This window comes from Oncorhynchus clarkii, chromosome 3, assembly GCF_045791955.1.
Source record: "Oncorhynchus clarkii lewisi isolate Uvic-CL-2024 chromosome 3, UVic_Ocla_1.0, whole genome shotgun sequence".
Lineage (NCBI taxonomy): Eukaryota > Metazoa > Chordata > Actinopteri > Salmoniformes > Salmonidae > Oncorhynchus > Oncorhynchus clarkii.
This window is the reverse complement of record NC_092149.1, coordinates 24028004-24054716: the sequence shown is the minus strand read 5'-3', so window position 1 is coordinate 24054716 and position 26713 is coordinate 24028004. Positions and strand designations below refer to the sequence as shown.

At 44.0% G+C, this 26713-nt stretch overlaps 1 protein-coding gene across 1 annotated transcript in view; it reads left to right on the top strand.

The window, feature by feature from the left end:
• LOC139391307 (regulating synaptic membrane exocytosis protein 2-like) overlaps positions 1-26713 on the top strand; it is a 231737-nt gene that overhangs the window by 123909 nt on the left and 81115 nt on the right. The window contains exons 6-16 of the mRNA XM_071138921.1: positions 1307-1426; positions 9421-9520; positions 10252-10375; positions 11054-11100; positions 11224-11336; positions 13713-13760; positions 19124-19254; positions 19697-19889; positions 20536-20695; positions 20990-21016; positions 24254-24322. Of these exons, the coding sequence (XP_070995022.1) occupies positions 1307-1426; positions 9421-9520; positions 10252-10375; positions 11054-11100; positions 11224-11336; positions 13713-13760; positions 19124-19254; positions 19697-19889; positions 20536-20695; positions 20990-21016; positions 24254-24322 (1132 nt within the window). The remainder of the gene's footprint in view (positions 1-1306; positions 1427-9420; positions 9521-10251; positions 10376-11053; positions 11101-11223; positions 11337-13712; positions 13761-19123; positions 19255-19696; positions 19890-20535; positions 20696-20989; positions 21017-24253; positions 24323-26713) is intronic.

Here is a 26713-nt window from a genome sequence, read left to right as displayed (position 1 = left end):
GCTAGTTGCTCTCAGTCTGTTTTGTTATTGTTACTGTAGCGGCCATCTTAGTAACGCTACAGTAGGTTAACGACACCTACCTCTCACTGGAATGACCCCTCCTCTCCCAACGCACACTACATAGTCAAGTCATCATCCCCCCTAGATCTCCACTCAGTCCAATACCAAAACTAAACCAACCACTTAGAACTGAGAACAGGGACAATTGGATTTCTTTTGCACAGACAAAGTTACGTTTTTCTTTTTTTCCCTTCCGCTGTCATGTTTGTTGTGACTTCATCTTTTTTTTGTCTCTCTTCATCTTGGCCTTAATCATCGCGCTGTGCTGTGCTTTTGGGAGTTTTCGTCCATAAATCCTACTTTGGTTCACCTCTTTTTGTTGTTGTTGCGTAATACATGTTTTCTTCATCTGCTTCTACCTGCTCCATTGTGGAGGTGTAGTGCTGTGTGTAGCAGGGCAGGGAGTGGTGTAGCGCTGTGTGTAGCAGGGCAGAGAGTGGTGTAGCGCTGTGTGTAGCAGGGCAGAGAGTGGTGGACTGCAGTCTTAACCTCCCTCTGCCTTCAGCTAAGGCCTCCCTCACAGACCGTCAGACAAAATCTACGCTCATCCAAACTCAACTGGATTTGATGCCAATGAGGCAGAGTTTCAGTGAGATGTTCTAGATACAGTGCAGGTTTTCTCAGATGGTTTGTGTGGAGCCTCTGCTCTGCTCTACGGTGACTAGGAGGGCGTGATGGTTTGCCTATTTTACCCTGCATGGGGTGCTGTGCTGAATGCACTCTACCTATTCCCTGTTGGCAGGATCACACAAGGCCTGGCATTGGATGTGCAGCATTTTTCATTTTCATTGAATCAGATTGAAGTACTTCCATGAAGTATGTTTATGGACATAGCTAATCACTGCTTAAAAGGTGGGCTGTGTTATTGTAAATATTGTTTTAGCATTTTGCCTTCAACTGCAGTACGCATAACTGTGATGCAATAGATACAAATCTTTTTTAGATTTTGATGAATTATGTCTTTTAATATCTAATTGTGATAGTCCGGCTAATCCCAAAAGAAAAGACAGGTTATATAATCTGAAATAGAAAGGATAGAGACAGAGCTATAATCACCAGATTAGATAACTAGCCAGAGCTTGTGTGATCGTTCATTAAGTCAAATTAATTGATACCCCACCCTCACCCCCCACCCCTCACATGATACACACTTTTCTGAAGAAGTCTTTTTAAAGGGATTGAAGTGAATCTGGTGTGGATGAGTTGTAAAACACAAGGTGTGTTGTTGCTGTGTGTGTTCCTATAGCATCCAGTGACATGGCAGCCCTCCAAAGATGGGGAGCGCCTAATAGGGCGGATTCTGCTCAACAAGCGGATGAAGGATGGAAGTGTACCTCGAGACTCAGGAGCACTGCTGGGACTGAAGGTGAGTCTGCCCCGTTTGTCTGACCTCTCTGTCTGGACTTCTGTCTATCTACTGGGACCAGTCTGACCTGATGGTCAGAGGCCGTTTGTTTTTACAGCTGTCCATCACTATTCAAAGGTTGCTTCCCAAATGGTATCCTATTCCATATGTAGAGGGAATATGTTGCCATCTGGGCCTTGCTAAAGAGTATACGCAGCGGATATAATTTGGTATATGGTTTAAAAATATATATATATTTCACCTTTAATTAACCAGGTAGGCTAGTTGACAACAAGTTCTCATTTACAACTGTGACTTGGCCAAGAATAAAGCAAAGCAGTTCGACAACACAGAGTTACACATGGAAGAAACAAAACATACAGTCAATAATACAACTGAAGAAAATCTATATACAGTGAGTGCAAATGAGGTAAATAAGGGAGGTAAGGCAATAAATAGGCCATGGTGGCGAATAAATTACAATATACCAATTAGACACTGGAGTGATTGATGTGCAGAAGATGCAAGTAGAGATACTGCAAAGGAGCAAGATAAATAAATAAATACAGTATGGGGATGAGGAAGTTGGATGGGCTATTTACAGATGGGCTATGTACAGGTGCAGTGATCTGTGAGCTGCTCTGACAGCTGGTGCTTAAAGCTAGTGAGGGAGATATGAGTATCAAGCTTTAGTGATTTTTGCAGTTCGTTCCAGTCATTAGCAGCAGAGAACTGGAAGGAAAGGTGGCCAAAGTAGGAATTGGCTTTGGTGACTAGTGACATATACCTGCTGGAGCGTGTGCTACGGGTGGGTGCTGCTATGGTGACCAGTGAGCTGGGATAAGGTGGGGCTTTACCTAGCAGAGACTTGTAGATGACCTTGAGCCAGTGGGTTTGGCGATGAGTATGAAGCGAGGGCCAGCCAATGAGAGCGTACAGGTCGCAGTGGTGGGTAGTATATGAGGCTTTGGTGACAAAACGGATGGCACTGTGATAGACTGCATCCAATTTGTTGAGTAGAGTGTTGGAGGCTATTTTGTAAATGACATCGCCGAAGTCGAGGATCGGTAGGATGGTCAGTTTTACAAGGGTATGTTTGGCAGCATGAGTGAAGGATGCTTTGTTGCGAAATAGGAAGCCGATTCTAGATTTAATTTTGGATTGGAGATGCTTAATGTGAGTATGGAAGGAGAGTTTACAGTCTAACCAGACACCTAGGTATTTGTAGTTGTCCAAGTATTCTAGGTCTGAACCGTCCAGAGTAGTGATTCTGGATGAGCGGGCAGGTGCGGGCAGTGATCGGTTAAAGAGCATGCATTTAGTTTTACTTGCATTTACGAGCAGTTGGAGGCCACGGAAGGAGAGTTGTATGGCATTGAAGCTTGTCTGGAGGTTAGTTAACACAGTGTCCAAAGAAGGGCCAGATGTTTACAGAATGGTGTCGTCTGCGTAGAGGTGGATCAGAGAATCACCAGCACTAAGAGCGACATCATTGATGTATACAGAGAAGAGAGTTGGCCCAAGAATTGAATCCTGTGGCACCCCCATAGAGACTGCCAGAGGTCCGGACAACAGGCCCTCCGATTTGACACACTGAACTCTATCAGAGAAGTAGTTGGTGAACCAGGCAAGGCAGGCATTGGAGAAATCAAGGCTGTTTAGTCTGCCGATAAGAATGTGGTTGATTGACAGAGTCGAAAGCCTTGGCCAGGTCATTGAATACGGCTGCACAGTAATGTCTCTTATCGATAGCGGTTATGATATCATTTAGGACCTTGAGCGTGGCTGAGGTGCACCCATGACCAGCTCTGAAACCAGATTGCATAGCGGAGAAGGTACATGGGATTCGAAATGGTCGGTAATCTGTTTGTTAACTTGGCTTTCGAAGACCTTAGAAAGGCAAGTTAGGATAGATATAGGTCTATAGCAGTTTGGGTCTGGAGTGTCTCCCCCTTTGAAGAGGGGGATAATCGCGGCAGCTTTCCAATCTATGGGAATCTCAGACGATACAAAAGAGAGGTTGAACAGGCTAGTAATAAGGGTTGTAACAATTTCGGCAGATCATTTTAGAAAGAGAGGGTCCAGACTGTTTAGCCCGGTTGATTTGTAGGGGTCCATATTTTGCAGCTCTTTCAGAACATCAGCTATCTTGATTTGGGTGAGGGAGAAATGGGGGAGGCTTGGGCGAGTTGCTGCGGGGGGTGCCGGGCAGTTGACCGGGGTTGGGGTAGCCAGGTGGAAAGCATGGCCAGCCGTTGAAAAATGCTTATTGAAATTCTCAATTATAGTGGATTTATCAGTGGTGACAGTGTTTCCTATCCTCAGAGCAGTGGGCAGCTGGGAGGAGATGCTCTTATTCTCCATGGACTTTACAGTGTCCCAGAACTTTTTTGAGTTTGTGCTACAGGATGCAAATTTCTGTTTGAAAAAGCTATCCTTAGCTTTCCTAACTGCCTGTGTATATTGGTTCCTAACTTCCCTGAAAAGTTGCATATCACGGGGGCTAATGCAGTAGGCCACAGGATGTTTTTGTGCTGGTCAAGGGCAGTCAGGTCTGGAGTGAACCAAGGATTATATCTGTTCCTGGTTCTAACTTTTTTTGAATGGGGCATGCTTATTTAAGATGGTGAGGAAGGCACTTTTAAAGAATAACCAGGCATCCTCTACTGACGGGAGGAGGTCAATATCCTTCCAGGATACCCTGGCCAGGTCGATTAGAAAGGCCTGCTTGCTGAAGTGTTTTAGGGAACGTTTGACAGTGATGAGGGGTGATCGTTTGACTGCAGACCCATTACGGATGCAGGCAATGAGGAAGTGATCGCTGAGATCTTGGTTGAAAACAGCAGAGGTGAATTTGGAGGGCGAGTTGGTTAGGATGATATGTATGAGGGTGCCCGTGTTTACAGATTTGGGGTTGTACCTGGTGGTTTCATTGATAATTTGTGTGAGATTGAGGGCATCAAGCTTAGATTGTAGGATGGCCGGGGTGTTAAGCATATCCCAGTTTAGGTCACCTAGCAGCACGAGCTCTGAAGATAGATGGGGGGCAATCAATTCACATATGGTGTTGAGGGCACAGCTGGGGGCAGATGGGGTCTATAGCAAGCGGCAACGGTGAGATGATGTATTATTGACATCATTTTCTGGTTGTAAACTGGTTTTGTGGTTGAGGAAAAATACGTTGCTAAAAAGGCATTAACAAACTGTCCTTCAGCTGTGGCTATTTTTATCTGCACATATATTTTGAAGTGATATTGTATTATTCATGATTTAATATTAATTTGGCGGCTAATTATTTTCCTGATTAATATTAATGAGCTGTATATTGATATCAAATACTTTATGTTCATGGCTGTATTCCAAATGGCACCCTATTCCCTATATAGTGTACATCAAAAGTAGTGCACTATGTGGGGAATAGGGGGTCATTTGTGATGCACACTGTGTATCCAAACATGCTCACATAGAACCTTTTTAATGAACAACATTCATTGGCTCAGTGCAAAAATACTCTCAAAATCTCTCAAAAACTTCTGCGTTCCAAACTGCAACCTACTCCATATACAGTGTGCTACCTTTAACCAGGGAACTGGTAGTAGTGCACTATATAAGGAGTAGTATACAGTGCCTTGCGAAAGTATTCGGCCCCCTTGAACTTTGCGACCTTTTGCCACATTTCAGGCTTCAAACATAAAAATATAAAACTGTATTTTTTTGTGAAGAATCAACAACAAGTGGGACACAATCATGAAGTGGAACGACATTTATTGGATATTTCAAACTTTTTTAACAAATCAAAAACTGAAAAATTGGGCGTGCAAAATTATTCAGCCCCCTTTACTTTCAGTGCAGCAAACTCTCTCCAGAAGTTCAGTGAGGATCTCTGAATGATCCAATGTTGACCTAAATTACTAATGATGATAAATACAATCCACCTGTGTGTAATCAAGTCTCCGTATAAATGCACCTGCACTGTGATAGTCTCAGAGGTCCGTTAAAAGAGCAGAGAGCATCATGAAGAACAAGGAACACACCAGGCAGGTCCGAGATACTGTTGTGAAGAAGTTTAAAGCCGGATTTGGATACAAAAAGATTTTCCAAGCTTTAAACATCTCAAGGAGCACTGTGCAAGCGATAATATTGAAATGGAAGGAGTATCAGACCACTGCAAATCTACCAAGACCTGGCCGTCCCTCTAAACTTTCAGCTCATTCAAGGAGAAGACTGATCAGAGATGCAGCCAAGAGGCCCATGATCACTCTGGATGAACTGCAGAGATCTACAGCTGAGGTGGGAGACTCTGTCCATAGAACAACAATCAGTATTATATTGCACAAATCTGGCCTTTATGGAGTGGCAAGAAGAAAGCCATTTCTTAAAGATATCCATAAAAAGTGTTGTTTAAAGTTTGCCACAAGCCACCTGGGAGACACACCAAACATGTGGAAGAAGGTGCTCTGGTCAGATGAAAACAAAATTGAACTTTTTGGCAACAATGCAAAACGTTATGTTTGGCGTAAAAGCAACACAGCTCATCACCCTGAACACACCATCCCCACTGTCAAACATGGTGTTGGCAGCATCATGGTTTGGGCCTGCTTTTCTTCAGCAGGGACAGGGAAGATGGTTAAAATTGATGGGAAGATGGATGGAGCCAAATACAGGACCATTCTGGAAGAAAACCTGATGGAGTCTGCAAAAGACCTGAGACTGGGACGGAGATTTGTCTTCCAACAAGACAATGATCCAAAACATAAAGAAAAATCTACAATGGAATGGTTCAAAAATAAACATATCCAGGTGTTAGAATGGCCAAGTCAAAGTCCAGACCTGAATCCAATCGAGAATCTGTGGAAAGAACTGAAAACTGCTGTTCACAAATGCTCTCCATCCAACCTCACTGAGCTCGAGCTGTTTTGCAAAGAGGAATGGGAAAAAATGTCAGTCTCTCGATGTGCAAAACTGCTAGAGACATACCCCAAGCGACTTACAGCTGTAATCACAGCAAAAGGTGGCGCTACAAAGTATTAACTTAAGGGGGCTGAATAATTTTGCACGCCCAATTTTTCAGTTTTTGTTTTTAACAAATCAAAAACTGAAAAATTGGGCGTGCAAAATTATTCAGCCCCCTTAAGTTAAAAAAGTATTTGTTAAAAAAAAAGTTTGAAATAAACTTTTAAAAGTTTGAAATATCCAATAAATGTCGTTCCACTTCATGATTGTGTCCCACTTGTTGTTGATTCTTCACAAAAAAATAAAGTTTTATATCTTTATGTTTGAAGCCTGAAATGTGGCAAAAGGCTGCAAAGTTCAAGGGGGCCGAATACTTTCGCAAGGCACTGTACCATTTGGAAAAAAACATTTATGTAGAAAAGCCTATTTGAAAAGCTCAGTCAGAGACAATGTCCATTTACTGTAGATAGGGAGATCACATCTGAAACATTGTGATTGTACATCTTATTCCCCATTATGTACAGTACTGTACTAAACATATGTCCCATATTTACAGTATATCATGATTAGACGGGTAGATTTTCTGATGAAAAGTGTCTTAGGTTTTCCTTACTCCACCTAATCTGTGCGGCGTGGGCTGGTTAAAGAGCTGAGCACACACAGCTAGCCAAAGCACAGTGAGAGCTAGCACAGTGAGAGCTAGCACAGTGAGAGCTAGAAGAGTGAGAGCTAGAACAGTGAGAGCTAGAAGAGTGAGAGCTAGCACAGTGAGAGCTAGAACAGTGAGAACTAGAACAGTGAGAGCTAGAACAGTGAGAACTAGCACAGTGAGAGCTAGAACAGTGAGAGCTAGAACAGTGAGAACTAGAACAGTGAGAACTAGAACAGTGAGAGCTAGAACAGTGAGAGCTAGCACAGTGAGAGCTAGAACAGTGAGAGCTAGCACAGTGAGAGCTAGAACAGTGAGAGCTAGCACAGTGAGAGCTAGAACAGTGAGAGCTAGCGCATTGAGAGCTAGAACAGTGAGAGCTAGCACAGTGAGAGCTAGAACAGTGAGAGCTAGAACAGTGAGAACTAGAACAGTGAGAGCTAGAACAGTGAGAGCTAGAACAGTGAGAGCTAGAACAGTGAGAACTAGCACAGTGAGAGCTAGAACAGTGAGAGCTAGAACAGTGAGAGCTAGAACAGTGAGAGCTAGAACAGTGAGAGCTAGAACAGTGAGAGCTAGAACAGTGAGAACTAGCACAGTGAGAGCTAGAACAATGAGAGCTAGAACAGTGAGAGCTAGAACAGTAAGGCCATCAGGAGAGAAAAGGAAAGTGGCAAGATGGGAAAATCATTAGTGATTGAATGAGCTTCCTGAATTGGTATGTTTGTGCCTGGTCAGTGCCTCTTTGTGCTGTACGGTACGCTATGTGTTTCTCCTCGCTCAGCAGCAAGCAGTGACCAGCCAGTCTGTTTGTCTCTCTCTCTCTCTAACTATCTAATTAACTAACTAACTGCTCTTAAATACAATTAAAACCAAATGCATGCTCTTCAAGCGATCGCTGCCTGCACCTGCCCGCCCATCCAGCATCACTACTCTGGATGGTTCTACAACACTCGTTTTTAAACGCTAGTAAAACCAAATGCATGCTTTTCAACCGTTCGCTGCCCGCACCCGCCCTCCCGACTAGCATCACCACCCTGGACGGTTCCGATCTAGAATATGTGGACCACTACAAATACCTAGGTGTCTGGTTAGACTGTAAACTCTCCTTCCAGACTCACATCAAACATCTCCAATCCAAAGTTAAATCTAGAATTGGCTTCCTATTTCACAACAAAGCATCCCTCACTTGCTGCCAAACATACCCTCGTAAAACTGACCATCCTACCAATCCTCGACATCGGCGATGTCATTTACAAAATAGCCTCCAACACCCTACTCAATAAATTGGATACAGTCTATCACAGTGCCATCTGTTTTGTCACCAAAGCCCTATATAATACCCACCACTGCGACCTGTACGCTCTCGTTGGCTGGCCCTCGCTTCATACTCATCGCCAAACCCACTAGCTCCAGGTCATCTACAAGACCCTGCTAGGTAAAGTCCCCCCTTATCTCAACTACCTCTTCCCCTACTGTATTTATTTATTTTGCTCCTTTGCACCCCATTATTTATATTTCTACTTCGCACATTCTTCCACTGCAAATCTACCATTCCAGTGTTTTACTTGATATATTGTATTTACTTCTCCACAATGGCCTTATCTCACCTCATTTGCTCACATCGTATATAGACTTATTTTCCCACTGTATTATTGACTGTATGTGTGTTTTACTCCATGTGTAACTCTGTGTTGTTGTATGTGTCGAACTGCTTTGCTTTATCTTGGCCAGGTCGCAATTGTAAATGAGAACTTGTTCTCAACTGGCCTACCTGGTTAAATAAAGGTGAAATAAATAAATAAATACATCTCTATCTCTCACTCTCTCAGTCCCTTTCTCGCTGTTACATAAAGCCATTTCATTTAGAAGACTTCCGTAAGCTCCTTTGTATGTTGGCATTCAACTGCCATTAAGAGGGGATTTTATTTGTCTGATGCCTGTGGAGGGAGAGCGGTTCAGGGGCTTACAGAGTAGAGCAGAGCTGGGCCCCCTGGCCTGCTATAGGCCCCCCAGGCCTCAAGTGTTCCAGCCTCATGCAGAGAGAGGTGGCCCCAGGTTTCCAACACAACACACAGGGACATTCATCATTATGAAAAGAGATGTACATTTTGACTAAACACGTAGATACTTTCTCTATTAAAGAACAGCACCCTATGGGCAGAATGATGCTATGTGGCTAAATATGCCATTAGAATTAGGCCTAGATCTGCAGGTTGCATTTTACCATGTGTGAATTCAATTCACACATGGATTTTCAAACGTGGACAATATTTCTATGAAACAAAGTGATCAGTGCATCCATGTTCCTTTCCTGCCAGGCTGCTTACACCATACTGAGGGTGTGATTATATTACAGTATAATAATATATACTAATACTATACATGTTGATGTGTGTTGCTTCCCTCATAGGTGGTGGGTGGAAAGATGACAGAATCTGGTAGACTTTGTGCTTTCATCACTAAAGTGAGGAAAGGAAGTCTAGCGGATACTGTTGGACACCTCAGACCAGGTACCTGCTGACCTCATTTTATACTCTGACTACATCGCGTACCATGTTTAGAACTACATTAGCCATGTTTAGAACGACACTTACTATGCTTAGAACTACATTTACCACATGTAGAACTACACTTACTATGTTTGGAACTACATTTGCCATGTTTAGAAGTACACGTACTGTGTTTTAAACTGCATTTACCATGCTTAGAAGTACACTTACTGTGTTTAGAACTACACTTATAGATACACGATTTTTTGAAGCACACTGAAGATTGTCAATACATTTCTCATGTACACAGCACTGTAGATTTAATAAGCTACTTCAGTGATTCAAGAAACATTTGGATTACTTGGTGAACTGGTGCTGAACTGGGTCAGAACCTTGTTTTAACTTCTGACACCCTTTGCCCTTCATTTAATAGCACTAATTACAACATGTATGAACTAGACAGATGTGCTGTTATTTGTTACCATAAGGGTTGCGACCGAGGCCTATTCAATTATTTATAATATTACCGTAGCAGGAAGATTACAATGCTGTACTGTTTGTTTATGTGTGCTGTGTTTTCTACAATACCATTCATATTCTCCTTTTCTCCATCATGTGGGCCTGCTCATGTTTATAACTACACGGATCATGTTTTTAACTATATTTATAACTATGCTTCCCATGTTCATAACGGCACCGTGCCAGCTGACGTCTTGGTGTGTGGATGACTGACAGCATCTCTTGTTTTACAGGCGACCAGGTGCTGGAGTGGAACGGGAGGTTTTTACAAGGAGCCACATTTAAAGAAGTTTACAATATCATTCTAGAATCAAAGCCAGAACCCCAGGTGGAACTGGTGGTCTCAAGGCCCATAGGGTAAGACCTAACAACAGCAACTACACTTATTACTACTGAACCATCAAAACTACAGTGTATTCACATTCATACATTTGTAGAAATATGTCTTGCAAAGGAGAGAGTATGTGAGAAATGGAAAATGGGGGCTGAGTGTATTTCAATGTCATTTGTTTTGCCAGCACCAGCTTGTTTATTTAACATATCTGCCTCCCAACCATCCCTCCCTTCCTCCCTCCCATCCCTCCCTTCCTCCCTCCCAATATCCCTCCCCTCCATCAGTCCTTCAGTGGGATGACAGTGTCAGAGGCTCATATGGGACTAGCAGTGCGGCACAGTGAAATGAACGGTGGCTGCTGCCTTCTCTCTCTCTCTCTCTCTCTCTCTCTCTCTCTCTCTCTCTCTCTCTCTCTCTCTCTCTCTCTCTATCCCTGTGTCTCACTACCCACTCTCCCCCTCTCCTCCACAAACAGCGGGATGCCAATCGTTTTTGAAAGTAGAGATACCCAGAGAAATCAGAAACCCCTCTGCTTTGTCAGTGTTTATATTTGTCCTGCTTTGTATTGCTGAGGGAGGGAGCTACTGTACAGGAGAATGAAGACTAATGCTCTTCTTAGGACCATTAAAATACAGTGCATTCAGCATTAGCACCAATTGATCCCCTCTTCCTCCCCCCCCCCCCCCCCCCTCTCCATTCAGAGATATTCCTCGGATACCAGACAGCACACATGCACAACTGGAATCAAGTAAGTTTGGCTTTTCTTTCATTTCCCAATGATAACTAATTAGCCTGCGTTTGAAGTATGTTACCAAAATCACAGTGTTTCAGATTTGATCATGTGACCTCCTCCCTGTCTGTCCTGTCTCAGGTTCGAGTTCCTTTGAGTCTCAGAAGATGGATCGCCCCTCTATCTCTGTCACGTCTCCCATGAGCCCCGGGATGCTGCGGGACGCCCCCCAGTACCTGTCAGGACAGCTCTCAGTGAGTACCCTACTACAATACCCACAATACACCCTGGCTCTGTCTGGGCCTACATTACCTGCAGGAAAGTATCATACAGTGTAGATTCACACAGAGGGTTTAAGAACAGATGTTTTCTTTCTCTCTTTCTCTGCAGTATTCAGGGAGAGTAGCTGGAGCTCTGAGAGTAGCTGGAGCTCTGAGAGTAGCTGGAGCTCTGGAGAGTATGTGGAACTCTGGAGAGTAGCTGGAGCTCTGAAGTGTAGCTGGAGCTCTGGAGAGTAGCCGGAGCTCTTCAGCTTAGCTGGAGCTCTGAGAGTAGCTGGAGCTCTGGAGAGTAGCTGGAGCTCTGGCAAGTAGCTGGAGCTCTGGAGAGTAGCTGGAGCTCTGAGTGTATGTCGAGCTCTGGAGAGTAGCTGGAGCTCTGAGAGTAGCTGGAGATCTGAGAGTAGCTGGAGCTTTTCAGCGTAGCTGGAGCTCTGAGAGTTGCTGGAGCTCTGGAAAGTAGCTGGAGCTCTGAGAGTAGCTGGAGCTCTGAGAGTATGTCGAGCTCTGGAGAGTAGCTGGAGCTCTGAGAGTAGCTGGAGCTCTGGAGAGTAGCTGGAGCTCTAAGAGTAGCTGGAGCTCTGGAGAGTAGCTGGAGCTCTGGAGAGTAGCTGGAGCTCTGGAGAGTAGCTGGAGCTCTGAGAGTAGCTGGAGCTCTGGAGAGTAGCTGGAGCTCTGAGAGTAGCTGGAGCTCTGAGAGTTGTTCAGTTGGACCCATCCCAACCCAGCTTAGGACCATATATCCTGTTACCCTGAACCATGTTGCTTATTATCTGATGCCTAATTTACTCTTGGGGAAAGTGAGTAAAACACACAGTTGAGATTAACATGGGAGGAATGAACTCTAAAACTCAAGAGGCCAGATGGAAATAGATTAATGCTAACCTCTAACACTTATTTTGTTGTCTCAACACTCAGGATATTTAGTTTCTGGGAGAAAAAATAAAGATAGTTATGAAATAGTCACAGCTTTTCAATCCCTTTCCTTATGAAAACACATCAATATTATATGTGATTATAAATAAAAAATATATCAATGAAATATATCAAAGTATCAAACAATATACCAGTATATCAGTCAAAATATATCAGTCTATCAAGTCCATAGTGTGTTTGTTTATCAGAAGAGGTGAGAAGGTTTGATAGTTGACTGTGTGTCCATAAACACTGTAAGCCTTGTACTGTAATGTTGCACTCCAGTAAAACTGCTCCTAGAGCCAGAGAAGGAAGGAAGAGAAGGAAGGGAGAGAAGGAAGGGAGAGAAGGAATCATTTGATGTCAGTGTTCTTTCTGCTTGTTGTTGTTTTCTTTGGTGAGGAGGGGGAGATCTAATCTGTGCTGCTGCTAGTGTCTCCGCCTGGCTCCTCTCCTCTCCTGTCTGTATGTAACAGGAGCATGGCAGAGCAGAGTGAGAGCCAGGGAGAGAAGGAGCACAGAGAGAGGTAGCAGGCACACACAGACCCTCCAGTATTCATAGGCTTACACCCAGGAGGCCCGTGCTGACAGTTATGACGCAAATAGAACCCAGTCAGCCAATCAGGCTGCAGTTCTGATCTCTGCAATCCCTACCTGTAGCACTCAGCCCCACACCACTCAGATCCAGAAGTTCTCTCCATTTCATCAATGAGCTGACCTTGAAACCAAAATAAGAGTATTTGAATTGTACTGTAGTTAATATACTGTAGTTATACTGTAATTAATATACTGTAATTATACTGTCATTAATATTCTGTAATTAATATATTGTAATTATGCTGTAATTAATATACTGTAGTTGATATACTGTAATTATACTGTCATTAATATACTGTAGTTGATATACTGTAGTACATTACCTTGTTGGATCAAGTGCCAGTTGAATAATACATTGGATGCAGTTAGAAATTGTAATGTGTTTTTATTATTATTATTATTATTTCCAAGCCGTGTTGAGGGAACAATTGGAATTGAATACGTCATCATGACGCAAATGTTAAATGAAGAAAGGAAGGAAAGTTACAGTCCAGAGAGCACAGAAGGGAATGCTTAGTTAGAAGTCATCAATCATTTTCTGTGAAAACGGGAGCAGAGCAGCCTCTTCCTCTCTCTGAGGAGTGTGGAAGTACAGGAACCCACAGATAAGGCTCCAAGACAATACAGCACATTAGTGAATAATGAGATGCAGATTGATGCTAATGAACGGTGGGGGAAAACACACCTCTAGATTGACTCTCCGTCCCCTCCTCCTCAAAATGTGTTTGTGTTATTGTGGCACTGGTTCGAGTCCAGTGAGTGTGTTTTGTTGGTTGTTTTGTGTTTTTTTGTTGGTTTTATTGCATTTTTCTTTGTTGTTGTTTAATTTTGCTTACCCAGAGCCAAAGCCTTAGTAGAAGAACAGCGCCTTTTGTCCCTAGGGTCCAGGTAAACACCTGTCTGACTCACAGACTGACTCTCTTTGGTCTTCGCTCGCCTTTTTCTGTTGCCTTTTTGGTTTCCTCCATCTTGGAAAATGCATACCAGGGAAATGGCGGCAGCTTTCCCTTGCAGTGCGGTGCATTATGTCATTGTTATTATTATTATTAATTGATACCATATAGCATGATCATACGGTTATGCCAGGAGTCTCGACTCTTTGCATGACTAACTAATCTAAAGGAAATATTTCAGAGAGACACCCTTCCATTGCCAGATCCTGTAGCCTACACTCAACAGCAACAACAAGCTCAAACACATGGTCAGATCATGTAGCCTACACTCAACAGCAACAACAAGCTCAAACACATGGCCAGATCCTGTAGCCTACACTCAACAGCAACAACAAGCTCAAACACATGGTCAGATCATGTAGCCTACACTCAACAGCAACAACAAGCTCAAACACATGGCCAGATCCTGTAGCCTACACTCAACAGCAACAACAAGCTCAAACACATGGTCAGATCATGTAGCCTACACTCAACAGCAACAACAAGCTCAAACACATGGCCAGATCCTGTAGCCTACACTCAACAGCAACAACAAGCTCAAACACATGGTCAGATCATGTAGTCTACACTCAACAGCAACAACAAGCTCAAACACATGGCCAGATCCTGTAGCCTACACTCAACAGCAACAACAAGCTCAAACACATGGCCAGATCCTGTAGCCTACACTCAACAGCAACAACAAGCTCAAACACATGGTCAGATCATGTAGCCTACACTCAACAGCAACAACAAGCTCAAACACATGGCCAGATCCTGTAGCCTACACTCAACAGCAACAACAAGCTCAAACACATGGTCAGATCATGTAGCCTACACTCAACAGCAACAACAAGCTCAAACACATGGCCAGATCCAGTAGCCTACACTCAACAGCAACAACAAGCTCAAACACATGGTCAGATCATGTAGCCTACACTCAACAGCAACAACAAGCTCAAACACATGGCCAGATCCTGTAGCCTACACTCAACAGCAACAACAAGCTCAAACACATGGTCAGATCATGTAGCCTACACTCAACAGCAACAACAAGCTCAAACACATGGCCAGATCCTGTAGCCTACACTCAACAGCAACAACAAGCTCAAACACATGGTCAGATCCTGTAGCCTACACTCAACAGCAATAACAAGCTCAAACACATGGCCAGATCCTGTAGCCTACACTCAACAGCAACAACAAGCTCAAACACATGGCCAGATCCTGTAGCCTACACTCAACAGCAACAACAAGCTCAAACACATGGTCAGATCCTGTAGCCTACACTCAACAGCAACAACAAGCTCAAACACATGGCCAGATCCTGTAGCCTACACTCAACAGCAACAACAAGCTCAAACAAACACATGGTCAGATCCTGTAGCCTACACTCAACAGCAACAACAAGCTCAAACACATGGTCAGATCCTGTAGCCTACACTCAACAGCAACAACAAGCTCAAACACATGGTCAGATCCTGTAGCCTACACTCAACAGCAACAACAAGCTCAAACAAACACATGGTCAGATCCTGTAGCCTACACTCAACAGCAACAACAAGCTCAAACACATGGCCAGATTCTGTAGCCTACACTCAACAGCAACAACAAGCTCAAACACATGGTCAGATCCTGTAGCCTACACTCAACAGCAACAACAAGCTCAAACACATGGTCAGATCCTGTAGCCTACACTCAACATCAACAATAAGCTCAAACACATGGTCAGATCATGTAGCCTACACTCAACAGCAACAACAAGCTCAAACACATGGTCAGATCATGTAGCCTACACTCAACAGCAACAACAAGCTCAAACACATGGTCAGATCCTGTAGCCTACACTCAACAGCAACAACAAGCTCAAACACATGGTCAGATCCTGTAGCCTACACTCAACAGCAACAACAAGCTCAAACACATGGTCAGATCCTGTAGCCTACACTCAACATCAACAACAAGCTCAAACACATGGTCAGATTCTGTAGCCTACACTCAACAGCAACAACAAGCTCAAACACATGGCCAGATGCTGTAGCCTACACTCAACAGCAACAACAAGCTCAAACACATGGTCAGATCCTGTAGCCTACACTCAACAGCAACAACAAGCTCAAACACATGGTCAGATCAAGTAGCCTACACTCAACAGCAACAACAAGCTCAAACGCATGGTCAGATCATGTAGCCTACACTCAACAGCAACAACAAGCTCAAACACATGGCCAAATCCTGTAGCCTACACTCAACAGCAACAACAAGCTCAAACACATGGTCAGATCCTGTAGCCTACACTCAACAGCAACAACAAGCTCAAACACATGGTCAGATCCTGTAGCCTACACTCAACAGCAACAACAAGCTCAAACACATGGCCAGATCCTGTAGCCTACACTCAACAGCAACAACAAGCTCAAACAAACACATGGTCAGATCCTGTAGCCTACACTCAACAGCAACAACAAGCTCAAACACATGGTCAGATCCTGTAGCCTACACTCAACAGCAAAAACAAGCTCAAACACATGGTCAGATCATGTAGCCTACACTCAACAGCAACAACAAGCTCAAACACATGGTCAGATCCTGTAGCCTACACTCAACAGCAAAAACAAGCTCAAACACATGGTCAGATCCTGTAGCCTACACTCAACAGCAACAACAAGCTCAAACACATGGTCAGATCATGTAGCCTACACTCAACAGCAACAACAAGCTCAAACACATGGTCAGATCCTGTAGCCTACACTCAACAGCAAAAACAAGCTCAAACACATGGTCAGATCCTGTAGCCTACACTCAACAGCAACAACAAGCTCAAACAAACACATGGTCAGATCCTGTAGCCTACACTCAACAGCAACAACAAGCTCAAACAAACACATGGTCAGATCCTGTAGCCTACACTCAACAGCAACAACAAGCTCAAACAAACACATGGTCAGATCCTGTAGCCTACACTCAAACAAGCTCAAACACATTGATCAACATGTTAGCTGACATGGGCATTTTGTACCTAGTCAGCTACAACAGTGCTCCACATTGGCAATTAAAGGAGGGTGTCTCCTGAAATGTTTTAGTAAAACTATTACATTTTGTGGGACAAATAAATGAGCTTATTTGTTCTGTGGAACATGAAACTAGATTGGACATCGTCCTCAATTGGCTTGACGCCCTCAGGTCCTGAATAGGTTGCTATAACAACAGCGGCCAACAACTGTTAATCATGAACACAACATTTGGCAAATATTTATATTGACATTTTTGAATGGCTGTAAGTTTCATGTTGCAGTCCCTTATTTTAAAGCATATTCAAAATAATATTTTAGAGTTTGAATACAGAATTCACTTGAACTGAACAGGCAAGCATGGAGCCTTTTTAAGGAGATGTCATTACTCTGGCTAGCTTGTGAGAGTTGGAGTGTGGAATACTCATGTTATTTGGGAGATCATATTTGTATATTTGTCCCATCATGTCCTTGTCAAGCATCAGCATAGCTTCGAACAAAATATATATACCGTATACTGTATAGGAGTTTTTGGTATGATATGCACTGTTGGTTTCCTCGTTTTAAAGGTAGGTGATGTATTGCCAACACCTCACACTATCTGTCAGATAAGGAGAGGGTGAGAATGGAAGTCTATAAATAGGTGTGTAGTGTACCCTTGGCGCAGCTCCTAGAGGTAGATCAATTAGCCTTCTGTAGAAGCAGTGTTATGCTCTACTTAACCAGGCCACGCAATAATGTCAATGTAAATGATGTGGCCGACTGTACAGGAAGTATAGGCAGTGTAATGGATTACATCAGGGGTATAATTTCAACTTTTCAAGGTGAATCTGTCAGTTAAGGGTTGTACCATCAGTCATATGGGCAGTGCTGTAGTGCGGTCAGAATTGCCCGTACATCTTTTCCATAGGGGACTTGTGTTGAGGAAGTCTTCCCAGTGCAAGCTGCTTGACCTGATTGACCTGCCTATGTTGTTTGACAATATCAGATCTCCTGACTGATCTTGTATGTGTTAAATGCTTGCTGTTGCTTTGTATTGCTGCATGCATAAAGAAATAACTATGGAAGTCAATGCAATGATCAAGACTCCACCCATCATTATCGACATAAGTATGGGCAAGAGCCTAGAAGACTTGATTTTCCTCTAGTATTTCTTTTCATTTTTTTTTAAACAAATATTTCGCAAATTTTTTTTAAAACAAATATTTCCGTAAATGTTGTTTATTTCATTTCTTACTTCTAAGTGTTCTCTGTTATGTCCATACTTCGCTCGGACAAGTGTGAAGTGTCTTTGATGCCACTCATGACAGCATGATTGATTTATATGTATCTGACACTGCATTGCAGGGCTCTACAGTGTGACCATTTTACGAGCATATGCGCCTAAATATTTTGCTGTGTGTCCTGGAATTTTAATTTAGGAGCACTAGTACGCCTACAAAAATGAAGGATTCTAGCTTTATGACCTGAAATATTAATTGTGCTCGTAAATATCTTTGTGTGTGCCTACATTTTTCAACTTAGGTGCACACGTGCTCCTTGTAAAAAAGGTCAGCGTAGAGGCCTGCATTGTGTTGTCTGGTTCCAAATACAATTTCACACTCAGATCAGTAAGTGTTCATTTCAAAGCATGTTGGTCTAATTCTCATGTTGTAATGGTTTAGATACCAAGAGTTAGGATACTGTAGATATGAATACAGATACACATACTGTAGAATCCTTTCCACTCAAACACACCTAGAAAATGTGGCTAGAGCAGCCGATGAATATATAGGTCATGGTAAGATTTAGGTCATGGTAAGATGTAGGTCATGGTAAGATATACTGTAGGTCATGGTAAGATATACTGTAGGTCATGGTAAGATTTAGGTTATGGTAAGATATAGGTCATGGTAAGATTTAGGTCATGGTAAGATTTAGGTCATGGTAAGATGTAGGTCATGGTAAAATGTAGGTCATGGTAAGATATACAGTATCCCCCCCCTCCCCTAAGCATGTGACCTGCTAATGCCTAAACCAGGGGTGGCCACCCCTCCTCCAGGAGATGTACTGGGTGTGCAGGCTTCAACTCCAGCCCTGCTCAAATCTAACACAATCCAATGATTTTACTAATTAGCTGCTCACCATGCAGGACCTTGATTCGCTGAATCAGGTGTGTTTGTTAGTTAATATAGAGCAGGGCTGGTGCTAAACCCTGCACACCCAGTAGCTTTCCAAGTGGAGGGTTATGAGGTCACCCTGATATAGAGCCCCCATCTCCCTTCTGGCAGCCCAGTGACCATGTGACCCTGTTCTATCCCATCCATAGGTCAAACTGTGGTATGACAAAGTGGGCCATCAGCTAATAGTCACCATCCTGGGAGCCAAGGACCTGCCTTCTAGGGAAGATGGCCGCCCCAGGAACCCTTACGTCAAAATCTACTTCCTCCCTGACAGAAGGTAAGAGTAGAGACAGTAACTACAGAATGATCGAGCTAGCAGCATTTCACTTCATTCTATCCACAGCCATTTCTTAGTGGCTAGACCTATCCTCCAATATCCTAAAGTTGCCATTGGTTGATTGATACAGATTTGGGCACTCGCATAATAGTCTCACTGAATGTTGAATTTATGGTAAGAATGTCTTTGGTTTTATTTACCTATATATTTTTTTATTCTGGTAATTGAATTTGGGGTCATGTCACATTGCATTTAAACTGCTACCGTCACAAAGATCATCATGTGATCACATTGACCTAAACCCCTTCTCAGACACATGGAAGTAATGATAGAAAGTTGATCAGGGCTCCAACATGACGCTCCCTCCCCAGCTCATCCCATTGTCCTGTGCTGTGTTGACCTGTTCGGGAGTCTTTTCTACCATGGTTGTAAATAAAAACAGTTTGAATTATTGTTCCTCCAGCGACAAAAGCAAGAGGAGAACAAAAACGGTAAAGAAATCCTTAGAGCCCAAATGGAACCAGACCTTTATGTATTCTCCTGTGCACCGGCGGGAGTTCCGTGAGCGCATGTTGGAGATCACCCTGTGGGACCAGGCCAGGGTCAGGGAGGAGGAAAGCGAGTTCCTGGGAGAGGTAAGCCCATCCATCTCTTTTTTTCCCTCTTAGTTTTCTATTGTTTTATGGACAGAGACAGTCAGAAGGTAGAAAGAAAGACAGGTACAGAGGGACACGGAGACAAGGGGCTGAGGCTATATTTGTAACAAGACTCGGCAGCGCCACCACTTAACCAGACTCAGGCACTCATCCGTCTCTGATATAATACCAAACATACCCATCCAGTCAGGATTAGGACAGTAACTCTGATAGCTCAACTAATCTAACCAACAGGGTCAAGCTCTTGATAAAACCCTACATTCCATAGGAAGGATGATAGGCTACTGGGGGTTGATGTGATGCTTACTGTAACATCATCACATACTCACATACTCTGCCCTCACTGTCAATAAGGTTGCAGAATTCTGGTAACTTTCCCAGAATTCCCAGGTCATCCAGAAATCCTCCCGGTTGGAGGGAAAAAGCAGGAAATCCAGAATCTTCCAATCAGGATTGCTGGAAAAACCTATTTTAAAAATGATGTCGGGCCATGCCTGTGGAGGTCTTGATCTGCTCTGGAATGAGTCCAGTTAGAAGTGGCTAGTGTATTGAGGAGTGTGTGTGGTGTGTGTGTGTGTGTGTGTGTGTGTGTGTGTGTAGTGACGCTGGTGTGTTTCTCCTTTAGATACTGATAGAGCTGGAGACAGCCCTGCTGGATGATGAGCCTCACTGGTACAAGCTGCAGACCCACGACGCGTCCTCCATGCCCCTCCCCCGCGCCTCGCCCAACCCCCAGCGCAGACAGCTCCACGGAGAGAGCCCCACGAGGAGGCTACCCATACAGAGTAGGTTACCCCTCTGCCCTAACATCCATAACCTGTATACTAGTCTATACTAGAACAGTGCTTTCCTGTCTGTTCGAACCCCAAACCTCAGGATAGGGAATGAGACATGAGTGTCGAACCAACCGTTCGTCTGATGATTTTGAAAAGCCAGTATGGCGGCTGGCAGGTGCCCTGTTACCGACTGTCTTTGCCTGTCTGCCAAAGCCTGAATGATTTATGAAGTATTTATTACTGTTAGTATGTTCATATGGTGTTTGTTTTCTTATCCCTCTCAACTCAACCTGATACTTACAGACAAGGGGCCGTATTCGTACAATTCAGGTAACGGCCCCCGCTTGTTGTTCCACGCTGCTCTCTCCACTGAGCTCTCTCTCCACTGAGCTCTCTCTCCACTGAGCTCTCTCTCCACTGAGCTCTCTCTCCACTGAGCTCTCTCTCCACTGACCTCTCTCCACTGAGCTCTCTCGCCACTGAGCTCTCTCTCCACTGAGCTCTCTCTCCACTCAGTGTTGCTGTTCATACGAAGACTCTGTCTCTCCCCTCTGCTTCAGTCCTATTGTACTGTTCTCTACCTCCAAAGTGTTCTTTCATTCCACTCCTCCATTAGCTGTCCCACAATTCCCTTTAATCCTCGCTATGCTCCCTCTCCGCTCCACCGCAGTCCTTAAACAAGATGGCTGGTCAGTCTCGGCCCGGCAGGTTTATGTTTCCCAGTCCAGATCCTGGTGATTTAGTTCTATCAGAAGAGTTCTGTCCACTCCTCTGTTTGTCATTTGAATATGTTGACCACTTGTTCTCCCAGTGCAATGCATTGTCTCATCTTCTGCCCTATGCCAACACTTTCCTTTTGAAAAACATTATGATAATTGTGCTGGTTTTTGCTCTTCTTCTCCTCTGCTTGTGTCTGTGTCTGTTGTGTCTGTTGTGTCTGTTGGGTGTGAACTTGTATTTGCACTTGACTTGACATATTTCTATTGTATGTAACCTGCACATGTATTTCCAATGTTAAGGCTTGAGATTAGCTGGGACAATTTTTATGGGGCATCTGTGTGTCTGTGAGGTGAAAGAGCTGACTGCTCTAAAACAAGAGCGTTAAAACAGTTTCAGCCCTTCTGAGACGTGAGGGAGCGAGAGAGAGAGGCTGAGAGAGCGACTGCCAGAAAAAGAGAGGCAGAGAAAGGCTGAGAGAGCAGCTGCCAGAAAAAGAGAGGCAGAGAGAGGCTGAGAGAGCGGCTGCAAGAAAAAGAGAGGCAGAGAAAGGCTGAGAGAGCGGCTGCCAGAAAAAAAGAGGCAAAGAAAGGCTGAAAGAGCGGCTGCCAGAAAAAGAGAGGCCGAGAGAAGCTGAGAGAGCGGCTGCTAGAAAAAGATAGGCAGAGAAAGGCTGAGAGAGCGGCTGCCAGAAAAAGAGAGGCAGAGAAAGGCAGAGAGAGCGACTGCCAGAAAAAGAGAGGCAGAGAAAGGCTGAGAGAGCGGCTGCCAGAAAAAGAGAGGCTGAGAGAGCGGCTGCCAGAAAAAGAGAGGCGGAGAGAGGCTGAGAGAGCGGCTGCCAGAAAAAGAGAGGCAGAGAAAGGCAGAGAGAGCGGCTGCAAGAAAAAGAGAGGCAGAGAAAGGCTGAGAGAGCGGCTGCCAGAAAAAGAGAGGCAGAGAAAGGCTGAGAGAGCGGCTGCCAGAAAAAAAGAGGCAGAGAAAGACTGAGAGAGAGCGGCTGCCAGAAAAAGAGAGGACGAGAAAGGCTGAGAGAGCGGCTGCCAGAAAAAGAAAGGCAGAGAAAGGCTGAGAGAGCGGCTGCCAAAAAAAGAGAGGCTGAGAGAGCGGCTGCCAGAAAAAGAGAGGCAGAGAAAGGCAGAGAGAGCGACTGCCAGAAAAAGAGAGGCAGAGAAAGGCTGAGAGAGCGGCTGCCAGAAAAAGAGAGGCTGAGAGAGCGGCTGCCAGAAAAAGAGAGGCGGAGAGAGGCTGAGAGAGCGGCTGCCAGAAAAAGAGAGGCAGAGAAAGGCAGAGAGAGCGGCTGCAAGAAAAAGAGAGGCAGAGAAAGGCTGAGAGAGCGGCTGCCAGAAAAAGAGAGGCAGAGAAAGGCTGAGAGAGCGGCTGCCAGAAAAAGAGAGGCAGAGAAAGGCTGAGAGAGAGCGGCTGCCAGAAAAAGAGAGGCAGAGAAAGGCTGAGAGAGCGGCTGCCAGAAAAAGAAAGGCAGAGAAAGGCTGAGAGAGCGGCTGCCAAAAAAAGAGAGGCTGAGAGAGAGAGGCTGCCAGAAAAAGAGAGGCAGAGAGAGGCTGAGAAAGCGGCTGCCGGAAAAAGAGAGGCAGAGAAAGACTCAGAGAGCGGCTGCCAGAAAAAGAGAAGCAGTGAAAGGCTGAGAGAGAGAGGCAGCCAGAAAAAGAGAGGCAAAGAGAGGCTGAGAAAGGCTGAGAGAGCGGCTGCCAGAAAAAGAGAGGCAGAGAAAGGCTGAGAGAGCGGCTGCCAGAAAAAGAGAGGCAGAGAAAGGCTGAGAGAGCGGCTGCCAGAAAAAGAGAGGCAGAGAAAGGCTGAGAGAGAGCGGCTGCCAGAAAAAGAGAAGCAGAGAAAGGCTGAGAGAGAGCGGCTGCCAGAAAAAGAGAGGCAGAGAAAGGCTGAGAGAGCGGCTGCCAGAAAAAGAGAGGCAGAGAAAGGCTGAGAGAGCGGCTGCCAGAAAAAGAGAGGCAGAGAAAGGCTGAGAGAGAGCGGCTGCCAGAAAAAGAGAGGCAGAGAAAGGCTGAGAGAGCGGCTGCCAAAAAAAGAGAGGCAGAGAAAGGCTGAGAGAGCGGCTGCCAAAAAAAGAGAGGCAGAGAAAGGCTGAGAGAGCGGCTGCCAGAATGCAGCACTTGTCATTTCTGTAAAAGCCCAAGTGTCCAGTTGATTTAAGTTGACTGAACAGTGAATAAGTCAGAAAAAGCAACTGAGTGAGAGAGGGGACGACTCGGAAAGAGGGATGAGGGAGGGAGTAGTTCTGAAGACGGTGGAGACGGTAGAACACCTCTCAGACTCCATCTTCAGATGTACATTGAATGATTGAAATGTCAATTCAAAGCGCCACCTTGAAAACATGGAAGCTATTGTCAATTAGGCTAGATGGAGAGGACCACACGATGTTGTTTACATCACATCCAACATCATGTCTCACACTAGCTATATGTTACAGTTGTTCTCTTTAAATGAGACTTTATATCACACTATATCTAAAATAGGCAGCTCCCACATTGGTGGGGAAAACCAGAAGAGGCAGACAGTATATTTCAGGAGAGTAAATGTAGGTCTTGGTTGTATGTGCTGTTTCTAAAGTGTGGCCAATGATTATCAATGTAAGAACGTGACTTTGAGATACAATATAATACTGTTTAATAGTGTTCTCAAAATAAATAGTGTTCTATTTCTGTGTCTGCTGCTTTCCCTGACTATGTCCAGGACTGGGGCATTGGTCTAGAACAACTGGACAACACTGGTGACAGCTAGGCCACAGAGCCATGGTCTGACCAGGGGAAGAGGACAGACCCTGGAGTAAACTAACCTCTATCCTTCTCTTCTCTCCTTTCTCCATCTCTCCTCCAGGATCTCAGAGAATCAGCGACAGTGAGATCTCTGACTATGACTGTGAAGACGGTGTTGGTGTAGTGTCAGGTAATATACTCACATGAATAGTAATCAGTATAATGTCGATGCAGCTAACTCAGGGGTAGCCAGTATATGAACATACAGCTGTATGTATGTCAATGTGCTGTACTGGTTCATGTGATGTTTTAAAAGAAGGTAGCTAGCTAAGATACTGCAGCAGCTCTACAAGGAGCAGTGAGTTTCTTCTCCTTCCCTCTGCGCTACAGTAACTAGCTGCTCTCCTCGACACAGGCAGCAGACGCCCACGCTAGTCTCAGCCTGCCGCTGCTGCACATCAAATGAGAGGCTGTTGCCAGAGAGAGAGAGAGAGAGAGTAGATTACTGTAGCAGTCCAGGCAGCACACAGACAGCTGTGTGTGCGTGTGTGTGTGTGTGTGTGCGTGTGTGTGTGCGTGCGTGTGCGTGCGTGCGTGTGTGCGTGCGTGTGCGTGCGTGCGTGTGTGTGTGTGTGTGCGTAATAGATGAGGAGGAAACCCTCCCACCTCTGTAACATTCTCATTAGCCCCTCTCTCACATCACAGCCTCCTCTCTCACTACGCCCATAATATCCCTTCACTCAGTGGGAATACCCCTCTCCTCTCTCTCTCATCTTCCCTTGTTTCCCAGAGATCTTTGCTAATCCCCTTTCCTCCTACCTTCTCCATATCAAACTACTGATACTATACTAAGGGAGAAGAGATGATAACTATTCACAGGAATAATAGATTGATTGTTTTTTTGAATTGGGATGTCACTGCTGTGGTTTTAACTAGGATAATGCAGTCATTCTTCTCTGCTGGCTCTGTCCTGTTAATTCATATCTGAGCTTCTCTCCTCTATACACAGTATATATGCTTAACACACAGTTTCTGGTCATGTCTGAGCTTCTCTCCTCTATACACAGTATATATGCTTAACACACAGTTTCTGGTCATATCTGAGCTTCTCTCCTCTATAAACAGTATATATGCTTAACACACAGTTTCTGGTCATGTCTGAGCTTCTCTCCTCTATACACAGTATATATGCTTAACACACAGTTTCTGGTCATGTCTGAGCTTCTCTCCTCTATACACAGTATATATGCTTAACACACAGTTTCTGGTCATGTCTGAGCTTCTCTCCTCTATACACAGTATATATGCTTAACACACAGTTTCTAGTCATATCTGAGCTTCTCTCCTCTATACACAGTATATATGCTTAACACACAGTTTCTAGTCATATCTGAGCTTCTCTCCTCTATACACAGTATATATGCTTAACACACAGTTTCTAGTCATATCTGAGCTTCTCTCCTCTATACACAGTATATATGCTTAACACACAGTTTCTAGTCATATCTGAGCTTCTCTCCTCTATACACAGTATATATGCTTAACACACAGTTTCTAGTCATATCTGAGCTTCTCTCCTCTATACACAGTATATATGCTTAACACACAGTTTCTAGTCATATCTGAGCTTCTCTCCTCTATACACAGTATATATGCTTAACACACCGTTTCTAGTCATATCTGAGCTTCTCTCCTCTATACACAGTATATATGCTTAACACACAGTTTCTAGTCATATCTGAGCTTCTCTCCTCTATACACAGTATATATGCTTAACACACAGTTTCTAGTCATATCTGAGCTTCTCTCCTCTATACACAGTATATATGCTTAACACACAGTTTCTAGTCGTATCTGAGCTTCTCTCCTCTATACACAGTATATATGCTTAACACACAGTTTCTAGTCATATCTGAGCTTCTCTCCTCTATACACAGTATATATGCTTAACACACAGTTTCTAGTCATATCTGAGCTTCTCTCCTCTATACACAGTATATATGCTTAACACACAGTTTCTAGTCATATCTGAGCTTCTCTCCTCTATACACAGTATATATGCTTAACACACAGTTTCTAGTCATGTGTAACGCGGCTTGTCAAGAGAACCAATGAACTACATTTGGGTTGTGCACGTAAAGCAAGCTGATTGCAGAGCTGGGTGCTTAGTTACCCCAGTGTTGGGCTGCTGATAGTTAGACTGCAGATGTTAGATAGTGAAATGTAGTGATGTCAGGTGGAATGGGTTTAATGTTTCTCTGTTTCCACAATAGTAAATATGTATGACGTGGTGTTATGCAGGACTTGATTGTGAATCATTTTAACATAATATTCATTCACATAATACTGTCATTTTTATGTTATCTGGGTTCCCTCTATGTATAATTTGAAGGAATTCAGGTTTCACAATGCAGCAAACTCACTTTCAAACATATTTGGAAGCGAAAATGTAATGATTTGGAGATAATTGATAGAAATATCAAACTAAAGTGGCCGTGAAGGTTAACTTTTCCTCTCACATTTCATAATGTCTTGTGTTTCCTTCCTAATCCTACCTTTGATTCACTGTTACGTTTAACTC